This window comes from Diceros bicornis, chromosome 20, assembly GCF_020826845.1.
Source record: "Diceros bicornis minor isolate mBicDic1 chromosome 20, mDicBic1.mat.cur, whole genome shotgun sequence".
Classification (NCBI taxonomy): domain Eukaryota; kingdom Metazoa; phylum Chordata; class Mammalia; order Perissodactyla; family Rhinocerotidae; genus Diceros; species Diceros bicornis.
Genome location: NC_080759.1, coordinates 24502923 through 24521396, shown reverse-complemented (window position 1 = coordinate 24521396; position 18474 = coordinate 24502923). Strand labels below are relative to the sequence as shown.

At 40.9% G+C, this 18474-nt stretch overlaps 1 protein-coding gene across 3 annotated transcripts in view; it reads left to right on the top strand.

The window, feature by feature from the left end:
• Positions 1-5310: 5310 nt before the first annotated feature.
• PARP8 (poly(ADP-ribose) polymerase family member 8) overlaps positions 5311-18474 on the top strand; it is a 170364-nt gene continuing 157200 nt past the window's right edge. The window contains exons 1-3 of one of the 3 annotated variants that reach the window (XM_058564109.1): positions 5311-5467; positions 6475-6576; positions 7534-7588. In XM_058564109.1, the coding sequence (XP_058420092.1) occupies positions 5437-5467; positions 6475-6576; positions 7534-7588 (188 nt within the window). In that variant the 5' untranslated portion in view covers positions 5311-5436. Of the gene's footprint in view, positions 5468-6140; positions 6388-6474; positions 6577-7533; positions 7589-18474 lie in introns of those variants that run through there. The other 2 variants (XM_058564110.1, XM_058564108.1) reach the window with 2 other exon arrangements.

Sequence of the window (18474 nt, the reverse complement as noted above, 5' to 3'; positions counted from 1 at the left end):
CTAACCATTTTATCCCAAAGCCCAGTCATCACAAGCCTTTCTGGGGATGAGTGTTAAAACTGTTTCACAACTGATATCAAAGGAAGGAAAAGAATATATAATAGAAGTTTTTACCTGAATTAAAAAAAAATATATTGGGGCCGGCCCAGCAGCATAGTGGTTAAGTTCACGCTCTGCTGAGGCCGCCTGGGATTTGCAGGTTCAGATCCCGAGTGTGGATCCGCACACTGCTCATCAAGCCATGCTGTGGCAGTGTCCCACATACAAAAAATAGAGGAAGATTGGCAAAGATATGTATATTATTGAAATTACATGGAACACAATTCACTGACAAAAAACTAACCAACAAACAAAAACCCCAAGTGTTCAGTCATCTAAAACTTTTTGGAAATGCCACATATCCCTCTTCATTAGGCATATTATAGGCTCACATTGCTTAGAGAGAAACCGATTTAACTTTATTTAATCCAATTTCCCCTACGTTTACTTGAATCTGGAACCATTTTGGGGGAAATTTCATTATATAATATAAAATTAATATCCCATGAAACATTCTTGGGGAAATGCTTCTCTTTTGTGAAGAAAGCATGAAATGTCGAAGGTCATACCAAAATGAAATTAATTAATCAATGCGTATGTAACTGAGTACTCAGCACTATGCTAAGGGTTATTTAGCGGCAGTGGAAACAAAGAATAAGTAAGGAGGCAATCTAAATTTCAAGGAATTTAAAACAACAGCAATAAAAGACAATAATTAAGACTTCAAGTCAATCCAATAATTATCTATTAAACTACTGTACATCATATTAAAATAGTTTTTATCATAAGCTCTGTGGTGGTTACTAAAGATGAGTAAAAACCAGTTCCTGCCTTCAAGGAACTTACAGTCTAGAAATGAGGAGTTTAGGGAAGAGGGAATATTAGCGAGTTTGAGAAATCAGGAGACTTTTTGAAGAGGGTAGTATTTAGTCTGAAGGAGTGAGCTTTAAATTTTTATTATTTTTAATAAATAAAAATTAGAACTTCTGTCTGATTAAAGAGTATATATAACAGAAAAGGAATTGCTATCCAGAATATATAAAGATCTCCTACAAATAAATAATAAAAAGCCAGAAAGCCCCCCCAAAAATAGAGAAAGGATATGACAGGCAATTACACTCAATTATTCTTGTATACTCTTGTATACTCAAGAGACTATACAAACTACCAATAAGCACTTGAAAAAATGCCCAACCTCACTAATAATCAGGGAAATACCAGTAAAAAAAAAAAATGAATAATTTTCATCCAATCAGTTAGAAAAAGACTTAAAGATTCATGGTCTCTCTTGTTTGGAATGTTGCAGAGAATTAGGTACTCTCAAAAAGAGCTGGTAGAGGATAAAGTGATAAGGTAATTTTGAGAGCAATTTGCTTGTACCTATCAAATTTTTAAATTGCCAGTTCCCTGTGATCCAGTCATTATACTTCTAACAATCTATCTCAAGAAACTGCTGAAAATGTGCATTTATTGCAAATTGTTTTTGTGAAAAAACATTTTGAAAAACTCATCATGACTGCAGAGGCATGGTTAAAATATATCATGGTGCAGTCATTCAATAAAATTCTCTGTATTGACTAAAAGGAATGAACTAGGTTTCTTTGCATTGACATAGACAGTTCTCCAAGACAGTGGAAAAATCAAGTTGCAAAACAACAGGTATTGTGTGGTTCCTTTTAAGTTAAAAAATATATATGTATAAATCTATGAATGAATGTACATTTGTGTGTGGACATATGAAAGCAAGAATGGAAGGATTCTCTCATAGCTCTTGATATTAGTTACCTCTGGTGTGAGGAGTGGAATTAGGGGTTAGGATGGGTGGGAATGTTCACATTTTACTCTCCGTACTAATGTATGTCTTAAATAGTTTGCACTGAGAATATATTTGTGCAGTATTTACGCACTTTTAAGAACAAATGAAAGGAGAGGTAGTTAAAACAAAGTAGAATTAATATGAGAGAGAGCAAGCTGAGAAGAATGAATTTGTTTGTGTGGGATGGTGCAGCACCTAATCTAACTAGGGCCGAGGATGTGTCTATGATAGAAATGAGAATTAAAGTTTCATGAGACATAAACAGACTAAATTAAAGAGAACCTTGGACCTAGAAAGCAGAGTTCAAGTTTCATGCTATAACTTTGGTATTAGTTAAATTCATTAAGGTTGCTAGAAAGGGCCATAAAACCTCAACACGACCATTGTGCTGCCCCATTTGACGTTAGATTGGGGATGTGGAAAGGACCACATTGGGACAAATTTCACATCAAATCACCTAAAATTTTCCTGCATGTTGTCAAGTTTATTCAAGGTTGACTTTGGTTTGCTCTTACTTTGATTGCTAGACCTATCAGATGAGGTCAGGACAGCAGGATTAGTTTCTCCCAAAGCAAAATATATCCCAGCAGCTTTATAAAGAAAGAATTGCCCAAGTCCACTTTATTTACAAGAGGCCAATTGGGCCTAGCCAGCATTTTGAATTTTATGGATTTCTTTCCATTACAGAACCCTTGCAAGAAGAAGTTATATAAATTTAATAACTGAAAAGAATTTTGAGATCACCTTCCTTCCAGCGGCTTCCCATTTCTCTCAAAGAAAATCCCACTTCCTCACCTTGGGTTAAAGTCCCTTGGTGACCTCTTCCCATATCGACTCCTCGACTCACCCTCTTCCTTTTTCGCTCTGATTCTACCAACAAAGGCCAACGGTTACAGCGCTGTTTCCATGGCCGACCAAGGCCGCTGGGCTTTCCCCTGTGCATCTGCTACTGATAACACCATCATGCATTTGCGAAAGGAGGTTGTTCTCCTCTTTGCTAATCCTGCCTCCCATCCTCTTTTCTTAATCCCCACGGAATAGCAGAGGTTCAGGCTTTCACTTTTCTTAAGATTTACCAAGGGCTGGGATTCATTTGGGAAAGGAAGTTCAATGCAGGAAAGGGAAACGTAACTGCCACTAAAAGAGGCTGTTTTGAGAGACTATAGGCTCCAGGCCCCTCTCAGAATCCATTATAGGCCTCCTTGTTGCCTTAACTTCTGTCTTGCTGCTCTTGGTGGGGCCAGTTTACTTCCCAGTGAGACTTCTGAACATTTATTTTCCTTAAAGTTCGGTTTAACTGCTGAAAGAGTTGGAGAGAGAAAAAGCTCCTTGCAGTCTACGTCCCACCTTAGACAAGTTAATTAGCCCCTTCGTGCCTCGGTTTCCTCTTTTGTAAAATGTAAATAATAATAACAGCTACCATATAGGGTTATTGTGAATAATAAGTGAATTAATATATGTAAAGCATTTAGAGCAGTATCAAGCTGGTCTAAGAACCTCCGGGTAAGTGTGAGTTAATACATACATCACGGGCCGGCCGGGTGGTGCAAGCAGTTAAGAGCACGCGCTCCGCTGCAGCGACCCGGGGTTCGCCGGTTTGGATCCTGGGCGCGCACCAACGCACCGCTTGGCAAGCCATGCTGCGGCAGCGTCCCATATAAAGTAGAAGAAGATGGGCACAGATGTTAGCCTAGGGCCAGTCTTCCTCAGTAAAAAAGAGAGGAGGATTGGCATTGGATGTTAGCTCAGGGCTGGTCCTCCTCACAAAAAAAAAAAACATACATCACAGCATTGAACCTCACGCCACATTTCCATTACCTTACACTTCTGCAGTTGGGTCTTTCAGCATAGGTGAGGAATTTACATTTTTCCTCTAATAAATTCTACCTGTTGGCTTAGGATCATTTTCCTAAACTGGTGGAAATTTTTTGACTAGATTTGATCATTCAACATATAGATTATTATCTTCAGTTTACTATGGCATACCACCAGAGTTGTCACTAGTGGTGAATGATGATTTCTATTGATTTAACAAATTGATTAAGGGCCTACTATGTACAATGTCCCTGAATGCAAGTGAGTGTGTGTGTGTGTACATGAGTGTTTAAGGTAGAGATATAACCACCTCATCTCAACCGTGCATATAGTTTTTAATAAGAGCACAAATAATCTAAATGTTTAAATAAGAGTCTGAGATGAGACAGGGTAAACGGGATACTGGCTGTGGGCAGCGGTAGAAAGGATCATGTCATTAGGATCTAGCGTGGAACCCTGGTGCCATGGTGTAGTTTTTATTAGAGAAACTTACCTTGCAGAAATGCATACTAGATAGAAAGGTTAGTTTTTATTTTTTGTCTTAACCCTTAAAATTTAAAAATATTTAAATTTATCACACCTTAACGGCATGAAGAGAGTGAGGTTAGCTTTGTTTAACAAAAACAGGGCAGCCTGTGAAGCTTGACAAAAAAACCAAATATAGGACAAATCACAAGAAGGCCTATTTTATGGGGTAAGTAGTAAACCAAGAGGTGATCCAGACAAAAACACTTAGCAGCTTTAAAACGATTTCAAATTTATTTGTAGTAAGGGTTTTGCTTTGAGAATGCAAGCTCTGTGGATAGACAACTATAAAATAAATTCTTGTGAGTTGATAGATTTTGAGCTTTTTAGGGAAGTTAGAGCACAGAGTGGAAGAAGGAAGTATGCATGATACTTAGGGCTATGTGGAAAAGAAGAAAGTGCTTATGGTAGCCAAGGGGCCCACACAAAGCAGCATACCCAGGAAGGCCTTGAACCTGCCCTGCTAGTCAGGAAGCATGTCAGGAGAGGTACTGTATCATGACTGTCGCTCTACTGCATCAAAGACTGCAGTGGTCCAGGTATGGCAGAGGAATGTGTCCTCTTATGATGCACAATGAATGTGGTGTGTTCCAGGTTGTACAACAAATCATTTCGTGTTTTCTTTTCTGCAAGATGAAGGAGTTGGAGCGTATGATGTCTCATTGCTTTTCTTTCTAGAATCTTAAGAATCCATCAGAGATGGCAGTCATTCCTAATTCTCCAAAACATGTTGCCAATGTCGTCAGAATCCGAACCGGATTGATTAAGGATCTGAGCTAGTTTGACAACTCTTGGGTACTGATAAAGAAGCTGACTGAAACTGGGGTACCTATAAAGAAAAGAGGCTGCAAGGCACGACCATTTATGCATTCAGCCAACATTTAGGCCTCCCTCCTATAGTCCAGGCACTGCATCAGGCACTGGAAATGCAGAACCAAATGAGACGCGGTTTGCTCAAGGCAGCTTTCTCAGTGGAGAAAAAATGAACAAGAAAAGAGCCATTGGAGGCGGATCCCAGGCATAGGGCAAGATAGAGGCTGGGCAGCTACACCAGCCCAAGGAGTCCTTAAGCAGCGCAGAAAGTGTGGCTCAGAGCAATATCTGCTTTCCAAACAAGACAACAGAATTGTAGGAGCTTTCCCCTGACTGACTGGCAAAGGGGTGGCTTTTTAAAAAAGCCAAACAAATATCCGTCTTTTAGGGAGACACTGGCACGTGCCAGTTGATTCTGTCAATTTTTTATGGACAGAAATATCCAGGAGGGAAGAACTGGTGAGTCTTAAGCAGTAGAAGTCCCTCAAAAGGGACTGCCTTTCCTAAAGGGCGCCCCAAAGGGGCTGAACTACTTCCATCTGGGAGACAAAGACCCAGGCAGTGAGGGCACAGGAGGGTGCACGTCTGGACTAATTTCAAGGCTTTTTCCCTCTTGCCTGATGTGGCAACAAGGCAAGATTTGTTCGTTTTATTTATTTATTTTCAATTGCTAAAGATTTTTCTTTTCCCCTTTCCCCCGCTCCCAGCCACTCCGCTTTGGGTTTTCCATATGACTCAATTCCTTCCGAAAGCGGAGTCGAATTCATAAAAGTGGTGGTGGTGGGGGGGCGGGCAGGCTGGGAGCCCCTGGGAGTCTTCACTACCTACGTTCCCACTCAGCCCCGGCGCGAGGGGCGGCCCGGGAGGGGAAAGCCAGCCTGCGCGGGGATGGCGGATAGCAGGCGAGCCCCGGCGGCCGGGGCCGGGTGACTGGGCGGCGGGCGCGGGAGGGTCTGCGGCGGGCGGCGCTGCTGCAGCCTCGGCACGGCCGCCGCCGCCCGCGGGCGCGAGTGTGCGCGGGTGTGGACGGCCGACGTGCGGGCCGCGAGGGGTGTGCGCGCGGGAGGCGGAGCGGGGCTCGCCCCTCGCCGGCGCCCGCCGCCCCGCCGGCGATCGCTCTCCGGCCGTCTCCAGCACCCTCGGCTCCCCATGGCCGTTGGTCCGGGCGGGGGAGGGAGAAAGTGAGACTCGGTGTCATCACCATCCATTGTCAGGAAGGGAGGAAATTGGAATCCAGCAGCGGCGAGCAGCAGCTGGGCGGTCACATCTGGGAATGCAAAGCCGACCTCCCCCTCCTCCTCCTCCTCCACCACCTCCTCCTCTCTCACCCAGGATCACTTCCGAAATCACTTCGTCTTCAGCCCCTGCCTCGGCCAGAGGTTTCATTTTTAACTGAATATTTACGAAAGCTGGAAGCGTGCGAGGGGGGTGGGGTGGGGTGGAAATAGCGGCTGCTTCTTTTCCAGGGATTTATTTAATGGGGATGTGTTCAAGGCAAGAGCGAATTCAGAAGGATATCGACGTCGTGATCCAGAAGTCCAGAGCAGAGAAGGACTGCCTGTTTGCAGGTGAGTTCTCGCCTTTCCGGAGCCTCGGACCCAGCGCCAGCTTCCTCGGGCCGCCCGCCGCCACCCTTCCCAGTTTTCTGACCGCGACGTGTGTGGCTGGGGGTGGGTTGCACGTCCCCATTCCGGGGTTCATTTGGCAGCAGCTGCTGCAGCTAGTGCAAGAGCCAAAAGGGGGAGGGGGCGCCAGCCTCTCCCCTTGTCCCCTCCCCCCCAGGCTGGGGCAGCCACCAGCTGTGGGGCAGAACCCGGGTGGCCCGAGCGGGGGGTCTAGGCGGAGGGGCCATGCGTTGTATTTCCAGCTCCCTGTGAATGCCCGGAGCGTCCCAGCCCGCCTCCCCGGTTTCAGCAGCAGCGGCCGAGAGGGGCGGGTTGGACCCGCCGGGTTTGCGCAATGGGCTGAGCGGCGGCGGCGGCGGCGGCGGCCGGGAATGGAGCCCGCTGCGCTGCGCTACGCTGCGCTCGCCGGCTGCGCCCGGCGCCGAGCCCCCCCGGGGGGCAGCGCTGGGCCGATCTCCGGCCCCTTCAGCTCCCTCTAGTTCCCTCCGACTGGCAGTGCGTCGCCCCGGAAAGCGAAGGGATTCCCGGGGTTCCCGAAGCGCCCAGCGCTCCTGCCTGGGGGTCGCCTTTCGTCCATTTTGCTCCCCCGGGAGAGGGATCGGATTTTGCTTTCTCAGCCGCGAGCTCGGCGGGGGCCGCTTCCGGCCGCCCCGACCGGGAAATTCCCACCGTTGCCATGGCACCCGGCACTTGTTGCGGGGGGCGGCCTTCCACGGCGCCTGCCCGGGGTGAGCAGCATCCCCTCCCGCGCAGCGCCGAGAGGGGACCTCGCGGCTCTCCAGCCCTCGCCTCCCGCCCGGCCAGGCATCCCCTTGGCTCCACCAAGTAGGGGGTCCCAAGTCACGAGCAGGGCTGAAAATCCACTCAAGGCGTAGCTTTTAACAGGACTTTCCGTTTCAGATTTCAGATACTCAGACTCCACCTTTACTTTCACCTACCTTGGCGGCCCCAAAAGGTATTTATGTGTATAGAGTTGCTTCATTTCCTGTTCAGAGGCTTGTGTTTCCTTTGTTCTTAGCATGTTCCGTGTTCGGTTTTTTTTTTTTTTCCTTGTCCTTTAGCCACATCCCAAACCTGAGGTCCCTCGGTTTTAAATAGAAGAGGAGAAATAAATATGTTTGATTCAAGTGTTTCTAAGATCACACACCACAGGCATGAGCAGAACTCTTCTACTCCTCATGTTCAAGTTGTTCCACAGTAGTAGCTTGTTCTTGAGGCACTGGGAGTTGACAGAGTCAAGCGAGTGGAAAAACCGGAATACTGAGTATGAAGTGAAATGCGTAAAACACATAAGATGTCACAACATAGTTTGATCACATGTGATGATTTTCCTGATGATTTGCGGCTGCACATTTCCATGTTTTCTGAAGGTTGGCATAAACATGCAGTTTGCTAGTTCTCCAGACTGTCCTTTTTTTTTAAGGAGCAGTATTTTGGTTTTCACATTTAGTTGTAGGAAAGAATTTGGAAGTTATATGTAGCCGGAGTGTATATCTTCTTGAGGGATAAGAATGAAAGATGCACATATTAATACTAAATTGTCAACAGCATGAAAGTAGCCCAAATCCAGTTTTGTATTTAGGAGGTAGAATTAATATGAAAAGTAGCCATTAAAATATGCCTTGCTGTCTTCACTTGTTAAGTTAGCATTTTCTCCCTGTTAGTCTTTTGGGGCCACATATGAGAATTGTCAGATTTAGCCTTGCTGTTAGGACTTGACATTCAATGTCATTTGATCACATTCCAAAATATCTCTTAGCTAATGGAAACATTTATGAACATATAAATCGCAAAAGAAGCTTTCGTCTGTAAATACATTTTTAAAAAGCTTGGAATTAATGTGAATCTTTAAAATGCTTAGGATCTGTGTTGCAATCTACCTCTCAAAAAAGCTTTAATTGAAACAGTTATCAGCTTTCCCATATGTACAGAATGCCTAAACCTCAGGATTAGCATATTGATTTGATTTACTAGTTGAAAATATAACATATAGTATGTACTCAGTGGGGGAGAATAAAATTACAGTATTTCTCAATTTACTTTAGTACCATCATCTTTGTAATTTTGAATAAAAAGAATAATTAAATTAGAGGAGATTGAGTTAAATTCACACTGCTCCTACACTTACTATCCAGAGGATGTTGGTGTATGACTAACACACTCTTGGATTATTTTAACAGTTAAAATATCCTATGTGGCCCTTTGAAGACATACCCGAAGCAGTCAGATAGATATCTGCGTGAGTTGTCTGTTTCACAGTTGTTGCTGTTCATCTAGTGAGAGGGGTGGACTAGGAAAGCCTGGGTAGGCTTTTCAACTAAGTAGCTTTATTATTTTCAATAAGATACTTGAATTCTTTTGGCCTCAGTTTACCTTTCTGTACAACGAGGGAGTAAACCATACACTTAATCTCTAAGATCTGTTAGATACTTCGCTAAGATTCTTCATCATCAAATTACTGAACTAGTATTAACATAGCAAGAGGTGGAGAAGGTATGAGTGCCTCCAGGAGCAAGGCCAGGGGGTTGGGATGAATAATTAACTAATCAAGATGACATCAGTTTTCACTGTAGGAACAAGTAGCATGGTTGCTGTTAAAGTAAGACGTGTTTCCTTTTCTGTTATTCTCCTAAGGGATAGTATTTTCTTTTGTCTCTGATTTAAATACCTGGGACTTGTATATCTAATGTGCAACAGCTGGTACAAATGTTGACATGATTGCTTTGTCTTCTCAAAAACTTATTCTACGAAACTACATATAAAAGATCGTTTTAGTGTAGTAATCATAATCCCTTTAATGATGACCCCTTTATGGGTTTGTAGCTAATGATAGAGAGGAATTTTTTTCTGAAACTAAAAATATATTGTTTTCATTAACTACATTAGAATCTGGTATTTATTATGTATTTCTCATTGAGACGTGTCAATTGGACATTTGAAATTAAAATAATCTTGCTCTGTTTTGATTTAGTGTGTTTATCAACTTAAAATATTCAGCTAATAGTGCCATTTCAGGTAAACTAGACTGACTTCACCATTAAAGGAAATGGGAATCTTATGGAGAGATAGTACATGATTATCTTGAATTATATTTAACTATCACTTCATCTAAACCATTGAGAACATATTTCAAGAATAATTTTTAATTCAAGTTGTAGATAAAACTTAATATACCTTTTCCTTACTGACACTTTCCAAGAATGAGTTATACTTTGTTCTGAAGGCAAGATGGCTCTTACATGTTACTATTCAAGAAAAGAAATAATCTTTAGAATTTTTTTTACACCTACTTTTTTTATTGTTTCTGTGGATAAGAGGAAATGCCAAGAGGTGACTGTGTCAGGGCTGGCCAGTGGCCTAGTAAATTGGCCATTCATTTGGAGGTCGTTAGAGGGGTACAGTGCCTGTTAACATTTGCTGTTCGGCCTTCGCCGGGCTTTAGGTGAGGAATGAGGGGGAGCAGATGGTCAGCCGGAAGACTGAATTCACTGAGTTTTCCCTAATGGGAAGATTCATGGAATTATTATTGTCCTCACTTTTGGATGTGCACGCTGAGGCTCAGAGAGTTTAAGAAACATGCTCAAATTGACTCAGTCACAAATGATGGCGTTGCTGTGTAAACCCTGTTCTGTCCACTCTTGAAACTGGTGCTCGTTACTCTACACTTGAGTTCTCAGCCTCTTTGAGCCTGGAGACAGTTTAACATCAAAAAATTATGCAGATACTTACTTGAGGGTGGGAATTTTAGTGTCTTTTGACTGAGAAATAGGGAGAAAGGAAGTGTTAAATGTTATGAATTTGATTATTAATACTATCTCCATATGCTTGAAAATTTGTGGCTTATATTCGGCAAGATTAATTCATTTTAGCAATGGTCTTTCTAACACCTTTGATTCCTGGACTCCTTAGAGTAACTCCACAGCCATCAGTGGTTCAGGGCGTGCGATAGGCTCCTACCCAGCGCTCCCTCCCAATTTCAGGGGTGTGCCAAGAACTATAAACCGTAAACTATAAAGGGCCTCGGCTTTACACAATGTGTAAATTTGTGCAGAAGTCATTCCTTCCATCTGGTTTGTAATGCTTGAGATCTCCTGCTGCTTTCTTTCTCCCTCGTTGATGGGCAGTAAACTCCTTAAGACCACAGAGGTTTGGGGTTCTGGTCCTTCATCTCACTCGCGGTCAGATGTGCAGTTAGTGGTAGAAGAGACAGAAGGGATAAGGTGGGTGGTGACAGCTATCGAGGGGATGGGAGAGGAGGCTGAGTCCCTGGGGCCCGTGGTTAACAAAAGGAGACAGCAGGGGACCCTGATGGGCCCGGCCACGGACCAGTTTGGGATTCCCTGATGGTGAGCTTTCAGCAAGGAAAGGATTGGGAAGATATAACTGAGGTTTTAAAAAATACACAGGTAATAATAGTTTATTGTAAAAAAAAGATTAGAAAAAGAGATAAACCCAAAAAAAGAAAATAAAAAAATACATGATTCCTCCATCTGCTATTAATACATTAGAATTTATTCTTTCAGAATTTTTATGTCTATATGCCTATAAAATATATGTATGCATCCAAGGATTGTATTATCCTCTTGAGATCCTATAACAATGCTTTTCCTTTACAAAGGATCTGAGAATAAAGACATATTTGTTAAATTGGGAGTTTTTCAATCAAGGGGTGTCACTCTGCGTGATGAGAAATCTAATATTTATATTAGAAATAATTAATAAATTAGAAATTTAATATTTGGCAGAATGTTCGGAGTTGCCTGCCTATGTCCACCCTTTACTGTGTGAAAAGACACTCCTTCATGTGGTCATGGGTAGAGTGCTATCTTTGGAAGCGCACGCCTTGTTTTAGGAGTTTCTGTCCACATAAGTTTTGGAACACCATGTGTGACCACTAACAATAGCATTCCACAATCCCTCAAAGCATATGCTACCTCCTCTTTCTCCTGGGCCTTTGCACATGCTGTGCGGAACACCCATCTGCATCCTGCCCTGCCACCTCTCCCCCTTCTCAGTCCTAGTCAGCCTTCCTTGTCGAGATATTTGCTAAGCCAGATTCCCCTCTGAGAAGCCTTTCTTGGCATCGGGTCTCCTGTGTAATTCTGCTAGGTGTTTCTAAAACTGTGTTACATTGTATTGTTAGCACTTGTTTACTTGATCATCTATCTGAAGGGAGGCCTCTTAGAGGCATGGTCTGTATTCATTGCAGTTTCGCCAGCCTCTAGCTCACTGCTTAGTACAATATGTTTTCTCAATAAATAGATGTTGAATTAATTACTAAATGAATGCCAAAAGTCTTCTGGCAGGTAAGAAGAAATTTCCTAACCAAAATGACCAGGTATAGAGATACTCAGGTACTTCAAAAAGCCCCCAGTCTGGTGACATCACTTGCAGTGGAGTTTCTTATGAATCCAGAGTGACAGAAGTTGCCTAGCCAAGTTATAAGCCCTGTTGTCTCTGTCACACGCTCAACGGCTTTCAGGGGACAGACAGATAATGCAGTTATTTAGGATAATAAGGAGTTATGGGGACTGTGGCACTCTGGAGAGTTTGGACTCTAAAAGTATTTAATTCGGTTTAAAAAATCAACAGCACTCTGATAATCAGGCAAATTTTGGGGAGCCTTAATCCACCTGGGCTCCCAGTGTATCATTGCCTAACTCATGGGATGCCATGCAGAGAAACAATCTGCTTGATTGCTAAAGTGCTTTGGGTGTTTTTTTGACTTTCTTATAAAGGAGAAGTGTACATGCGTGTGGGAGGGAGGGATGTGGGGGGATGAAGAAGTAATCCTATCATCTCAAAAAGATTCATCCATTTTCATCATGGAAAAAGTACATGCTCATTCTAGAAATCTTGAAATATGCAATTATTTTGAAACCATCAAGTGCTCCTTCAGGTTTCAGAATGAAAAGAGTGATCATTTTTTAAAATCAAAAATTAGCATGTTCCTCTTGGCAATGGGGACTTGCTTCCTGTAATTTTATGTTACATCAGTTATTATCCAATCCAAAATAATGATTTTTTTATTTTTAAGTGTATTCTTTGGAGCCCTGGGAACCTACCTGGGAAGCTGGGGTGACTGGTGGAAGGGAGTTCAAGGAAGCCGAATGAGTGAATGAGGTCTGGGCTTTTGTGTCCCTTTGTAAATTACAGATGCTCTGGCTCTTTTCTGTTCTGTATACAATTTTCTTTGAAAAACGATTTCATTTTTAAATGAGTTTTAAAACCGCTGACATAAAATAACCACCAATTTAACTCAAGTGTAACTTTATTAAAGCTTATATATTAAAGAAATATTTAAACTCCATTTATTTCATGGGTTAATATAATACTAATAATCATATTTATTGGGCATAGTCTCTTCTATGTGTTTTGCCTGCCTTACATCCTGTGGTTGCAATGAAGACGAGTAGGTATTTTGTCAGCTATTTCACATTTTATGGCCAAAGAAACTGAGGCTTGGATAATTTAAATAACTTAGAGTTAGTAAGAAGCAGAGTTGGGATACATTGCAGTGTAAGTCAATGTTTATGTAAGGCTTAAGGAGCATTGGTTGAACTGGTGTGACTAGAGTAGTTGGGAATGTTTGGGGGTGGGGAGGGATTGCTGGTGGGATGCCTGCCAGGGGCAGCACTGGTTGGCAAAGGAAGTCCCTGAGCCCAGTGCTAAGCATCAACAGTTGGAAAATTATGTACATTGGCTTGGAATCCTTATGCAAATATTGGGCTGATCCATTTAAATTCCCCACCATTTCTCTCTGCAGCATTTTTTAAAAAACATGTAAGTGAAATTTCATCAGTCCTAAAAGTATTTTGTAATTCTTTGCACAGATTTGCTTTTGGATAGATTGTGCTGTTTAGTAGATAAATCTTGGTTTAAGACAGCTGCCACTGACTTAGTGTGGAATTTTAGTCAAGTTGTTGATGTGTAATCTTTTTCTTTTTCATTCTCTAAATTTTTGAAATCCCATCTTCCATGTACTCCCAGGAAAGACTAATAAGAAATATGCTTTTATTAATAAGGCTTGTCTTTCCTGTTTTATTGTGACATAATTTAGGTTTTCTGTTCGGTCATCTCACTTAAATGCCGGACACTTGAACCCAACACATCAAAACAACCCATCATTTCCTCTTTAAAAGAAGCGTCTCTTGCCAGCCTTTCCCTGGTCAGTATCACATCATTTGAGCCAGATTTGGGGATCACAGCCTCAGGTTTCATGTATCCCTCCTCCTTCACTTCCTTTGAAGCTCCACCGACTCTTGTTGAAATCATTGTTGGCATCTTCATCCCTCCCTGTGTCAACGCTTGGTCTGTGCGCTGATCACCTTGACTTCGGATGATGACTTTAACCCAGTGTCTTAAAATTCTTGATTAATTGCTTGTCCCCCATCCAGTTCGTTTATCCCTGAATGCTTTAAGCGTGAATTTAATCATAGCTTTGATCTGCTCAGAAGCCTTCAAATGTGACCATAGTTTTCTCCATATAAAATTTATCCTGCTATTAGCTTTCGAGAGCCACCTTCCCCACGCACTCATATATATTGCTCAGACTTCCAAACACCAACTTACTCCTGTTTGTTTATTGACCTCCTTGTCTCTCCACTCGACAGCAGTTTGTATTAATTTAGTGCATTAAGCATACACAGCTGTTCAAGGTTTGTTGATTGATAAGATCTGTGTTGCATAATATGCTTGGCTTGGATATCAAGATTATGGTTTTTATTATCACAAAGACCAGTTCGTTTAATCTTTTCTTTGACCCCAAGTGGCGTCTCGGTGAAAATATATGACGGATTTATGCTTAAGAAGAGGATAGAGAGAGACCATGAGTAGAACAAAGTGAGAACGAGAAGACAAAATGAAATCAGAGGAGGATGGGATGAGAATATAAATAGATTATGTTCAATCCATTAGAGAATAACAACAACAACAAGTCTTGTGTAGTTTATTTGCATGTCAGTAACATCCTAGTTTGTGGCTAACACCTTCTTGGTTTTAAATGGAGGATGCCAGGTCATTCAATGTTACATTTAAAAGGGAGACTTCCACTTAAACCTTTGTGCAGTCAGACCAATTTTCCCTGTACGGAAGTTAGCAGAAAGCTAGCTGCTAACAGACTTCTCCCAAGATGGTTTCTTTCTGAACATTTTGAAATGTAAATTGAAAAGACCTTACTAATGGCCTGAAGGTGTTCTTAGGATTTGTCAGCCAACTCTGAAATGCTGTAGTTATTTGGATTTTCATCATTGTTTTGTTTAAAAAACAAGTACAAGTTGTTATTATCCAAGAATCACTTATAGAATATTTACTGTATTTGAAGTATAAAATTGAGCCAGAGACTAATATAACTACTTTACATTTGTTAGGCTTTCACATTTATGAAGAAAAAAGTGCAGACAAAATTGGAAAACGACAAACAAAAGTAATATTAAGGACAGAGCTGCGTAAAAGAGAATGATAAGTTTAAAAAAAAAGTCACACACAAAAAAAGAATATTCTTTTTAAAGACCAGAACCCTAGTTCCTAGCAAAGTGCCTAGAATATAGTAAGTATTTCCTAATATTTCTTAAATGACAGTAGTATTTTTCCTACATTATATGATAGCATTTCCCAAACCGTTTAATTAGATGTTAGGTATGTGGCCAAATATGTCTGGGAAATGCTTAGTTAAACAATATTAAATTTAATGGTTGGCGTTTTAGAGCCTTTTATATGTTAATGTGAGTTATGCATATCCAAGAGGTGAATGAAATATTCAGAGTTTTTCAGACTTATTTAATTACGGATCTGGAACATCTTGAGAGAGTTGTTTTGTGGAAAGCACTTTGGCAAACTGTGAGTCTTATTCATTGAAAATAGTTTTTGAGTAAACAACAGTATAATAGAAATGGAAATTGATGGTTCACATTTTGTGAAGAATTTATTTTCAGCAATTTTTATAGAACTTGCTTTATGACAAGGAAGGCTTTATGACAGGTTAAAGGCATTTGGGATTTCATGCCAGTAACTTTTCTACATGAAGATATGTTTCTCTGGGTCTCTCACCCTCTCCTCTGTTGTGTTGAATCCATTTATGATAAGGGCTCTCAACTGGCCCTGAAGTGAGCAGAGCCCTCTTTGGAGCATGATTAGAAGTCAGTCTCATAAGGAAGCATTAGAGATAGATTATGATTCTGTGTGGCAGAAGTAGTACTCATTATGTCCTCTTAAATTCTGTCACTTTGACTGCATGCAGTAGAGCTTCTCAGGGAGCAGACTTTGATGGAGTATGCTTTTGGAGAAGTTTGTAGTGAAGGAAGTCTGGACTTTATCTCAATGTTTCATTTCTTTGATAAATTACATTTAAAAAATCAGGGAGGGTATCTATTTTGTAAAATCATTTTCCTCCCAGTGCCCAAATGAGAAATTTACTGAAAGAGTTTTAAAGCATTTCTCAGAATTTTTCAACGTTAGGACGCAAACTCCCCCTTTTTCAGGGAGTGTCAGTCACTCAACTTTAAGAAGCTGCATGTTAGTTGTGGTAACGTGTGTGGAGAATGAAGCCTCTGTTTTAAAGTGCACTCTTGTGGACACAGAGCCAGGTAAAGATTAAAGATGATTCATGTCAATGGTAGATGTAGTCCTGTATGAATACTCTGTAGCTTTTGTGATTCAGAGAAACAAGTGGAACCTCACTCGTGCCGAGAATCTAGTAAATTCTAGGTCTCTCTCATTTAGAAGTCAGCATGCAAAATCTTAACTGAGTGAATTCGCGATTGTGATAATACATGTGTCAGTCTATATGTATCTGTGTCATTGATCTTCTTAAGAACAAAGTCTTAGGTATTGGCATGTGGGCGACCTAAGCAGAATGCTAAAATCGGCTTCACGGATAAAAGCTGGTGGTGCAGTCATCATTTCTCATTAAAATACACCACAGCTAGATATGCAGCAAAAAAAAAAAGGTCCTTCAGCTGAAAAGTAGTCATTACTTTATTATCACCACAGAATTTGATATGATTTCTCTAGTGAATGTTCAAACTCATTTTTAGTTAACTAAAAAAAAAGTTTGAATTCACTGTGAGACAAATTCTTTCTTGATTCTTTTTGGAGCCGCCCATCCTTATGGGAAAACGAACCTAGAATGGTGATTTCAGTGTTTGAATTAAGTGATTTCAACGAGAATTGCATGTCCTTGGCTGAATTTGGCCCCAAAATGATTAAACTTGGGCCAAGAAAGATTTTAAACTTAATTTTTTGAAATCGTACTAGTTTGATTAATGTGAGCGTCCTGTGTCGACTTCCTATGTCATTAATGTAAAATTTCCAGTGTCTTCATTTCTTGATGTCCAATACACACAAAATCCTTTCCAACTATAGGTAATTGGCAGGGAAAAATTTACTTAGGGCAGTAGTTTCACTAAAGGTTTTTTGAATCAGAGAAATGTTGACATTTTCAGCCGTTGGGGTACATTCTGGGAAATGTTACATTTCAAATGTACTTTTAAATGAAAATGCAGGTGCTTACCACTATATACCTATCAGAATGGCCAAAATCCAGAACACTGAAAACACTAAATGCTGGTGAGGATGTGGAGCAACAGGAACTCCTGTTCGTTGCTGGTGGGAATGCAAAGTGTCGGTACAGCCACTTTGGAAGACAGTTTGGGCAGTTTCTTGCGAAATTAAACATACTCTTTCATGCACCTTGGTGTTTACCCAAAGGAGTTGAAAACTTATGTCCACACAAAAACCTGCACATGATGTTTATAGCAGCTTTATTTAAAATTGGCAAAACCTGGAAGAAACAAAGATGTCCTTCAGTAGTTGAATGGATAAGTAAACTGTGTTACATCCAGACAGTGGAATATTATTCAGCGCTGAAAGGAATGAGCTATCAGGCTATGAGAAAACATGGAGGAAACTTAATTCATATTACTAAGTGAAAGAAGCCAATCTGAGAAGGCTACATATATGATTCCAACTATATGACATTCTGGAAAAGTCAAAACTATGGAGACAATAAAAAGATCAGTGGTTGCCAGGGGTTAGAGGGAAGGGAGGGATGAATAGGCAGATCACAGGAGTTTTAGGGCATCAAAACTATTCCATATGATACTATATGGTGGATACATGTCATTATCCATTTGTCCAAATCCAGAGAATATATAACACCAAGAGTAAACCCTAAGGTAAACTATGGACTCTTGGTGATGATCATGTATCCGCGTAGGTTCATCATTAGTAACAAATGTACCACTCTGATGGGGGATGTTGATAATGGGGGAGGCTGTGCATGTGTGGGGGCAGAGGGTAAATGGGATATTGCTGTACATTCTACTCAATTTTGCTGTGAACCTAAAACTACTCTAAAAAATGAAGTCTGTTAAAAAAAAAGCCAGAGGAAAAAAAAAAAGACAGGTTACCAAGACCTTTTCAACTTCTAGATAAGGATTCTGATGTATAGAAAGTTTTAAGAACTTGTTTTTACATTACATGGGCATACAAATTTGAATCAGGAAAGTATAAAATTAGCTATTTATTTTTATTAAATAAAAATGTCTTGGCACAAAACTAAAATGGATAACCTATATTATGGTTTTAGCATGTAACTAATTGCACAAAAGAAAATCATAATTTTAAATTGGAAATCTGTCAATTTTATGCAAATATATATAATCTATAAAATACTAAACAATAAATAATTATTTAGTATTCCAAGAAATACTAATGACTATTACAAAAACTCTTTGCCTACTGATTTTCTAGTCAACACAGAAATACAGTATTTAATAATGCCAGTGCACTTCTCAAATAAAACCAGATAGGAGTTGGTGCTGTCAGATATTTCCATGTCTG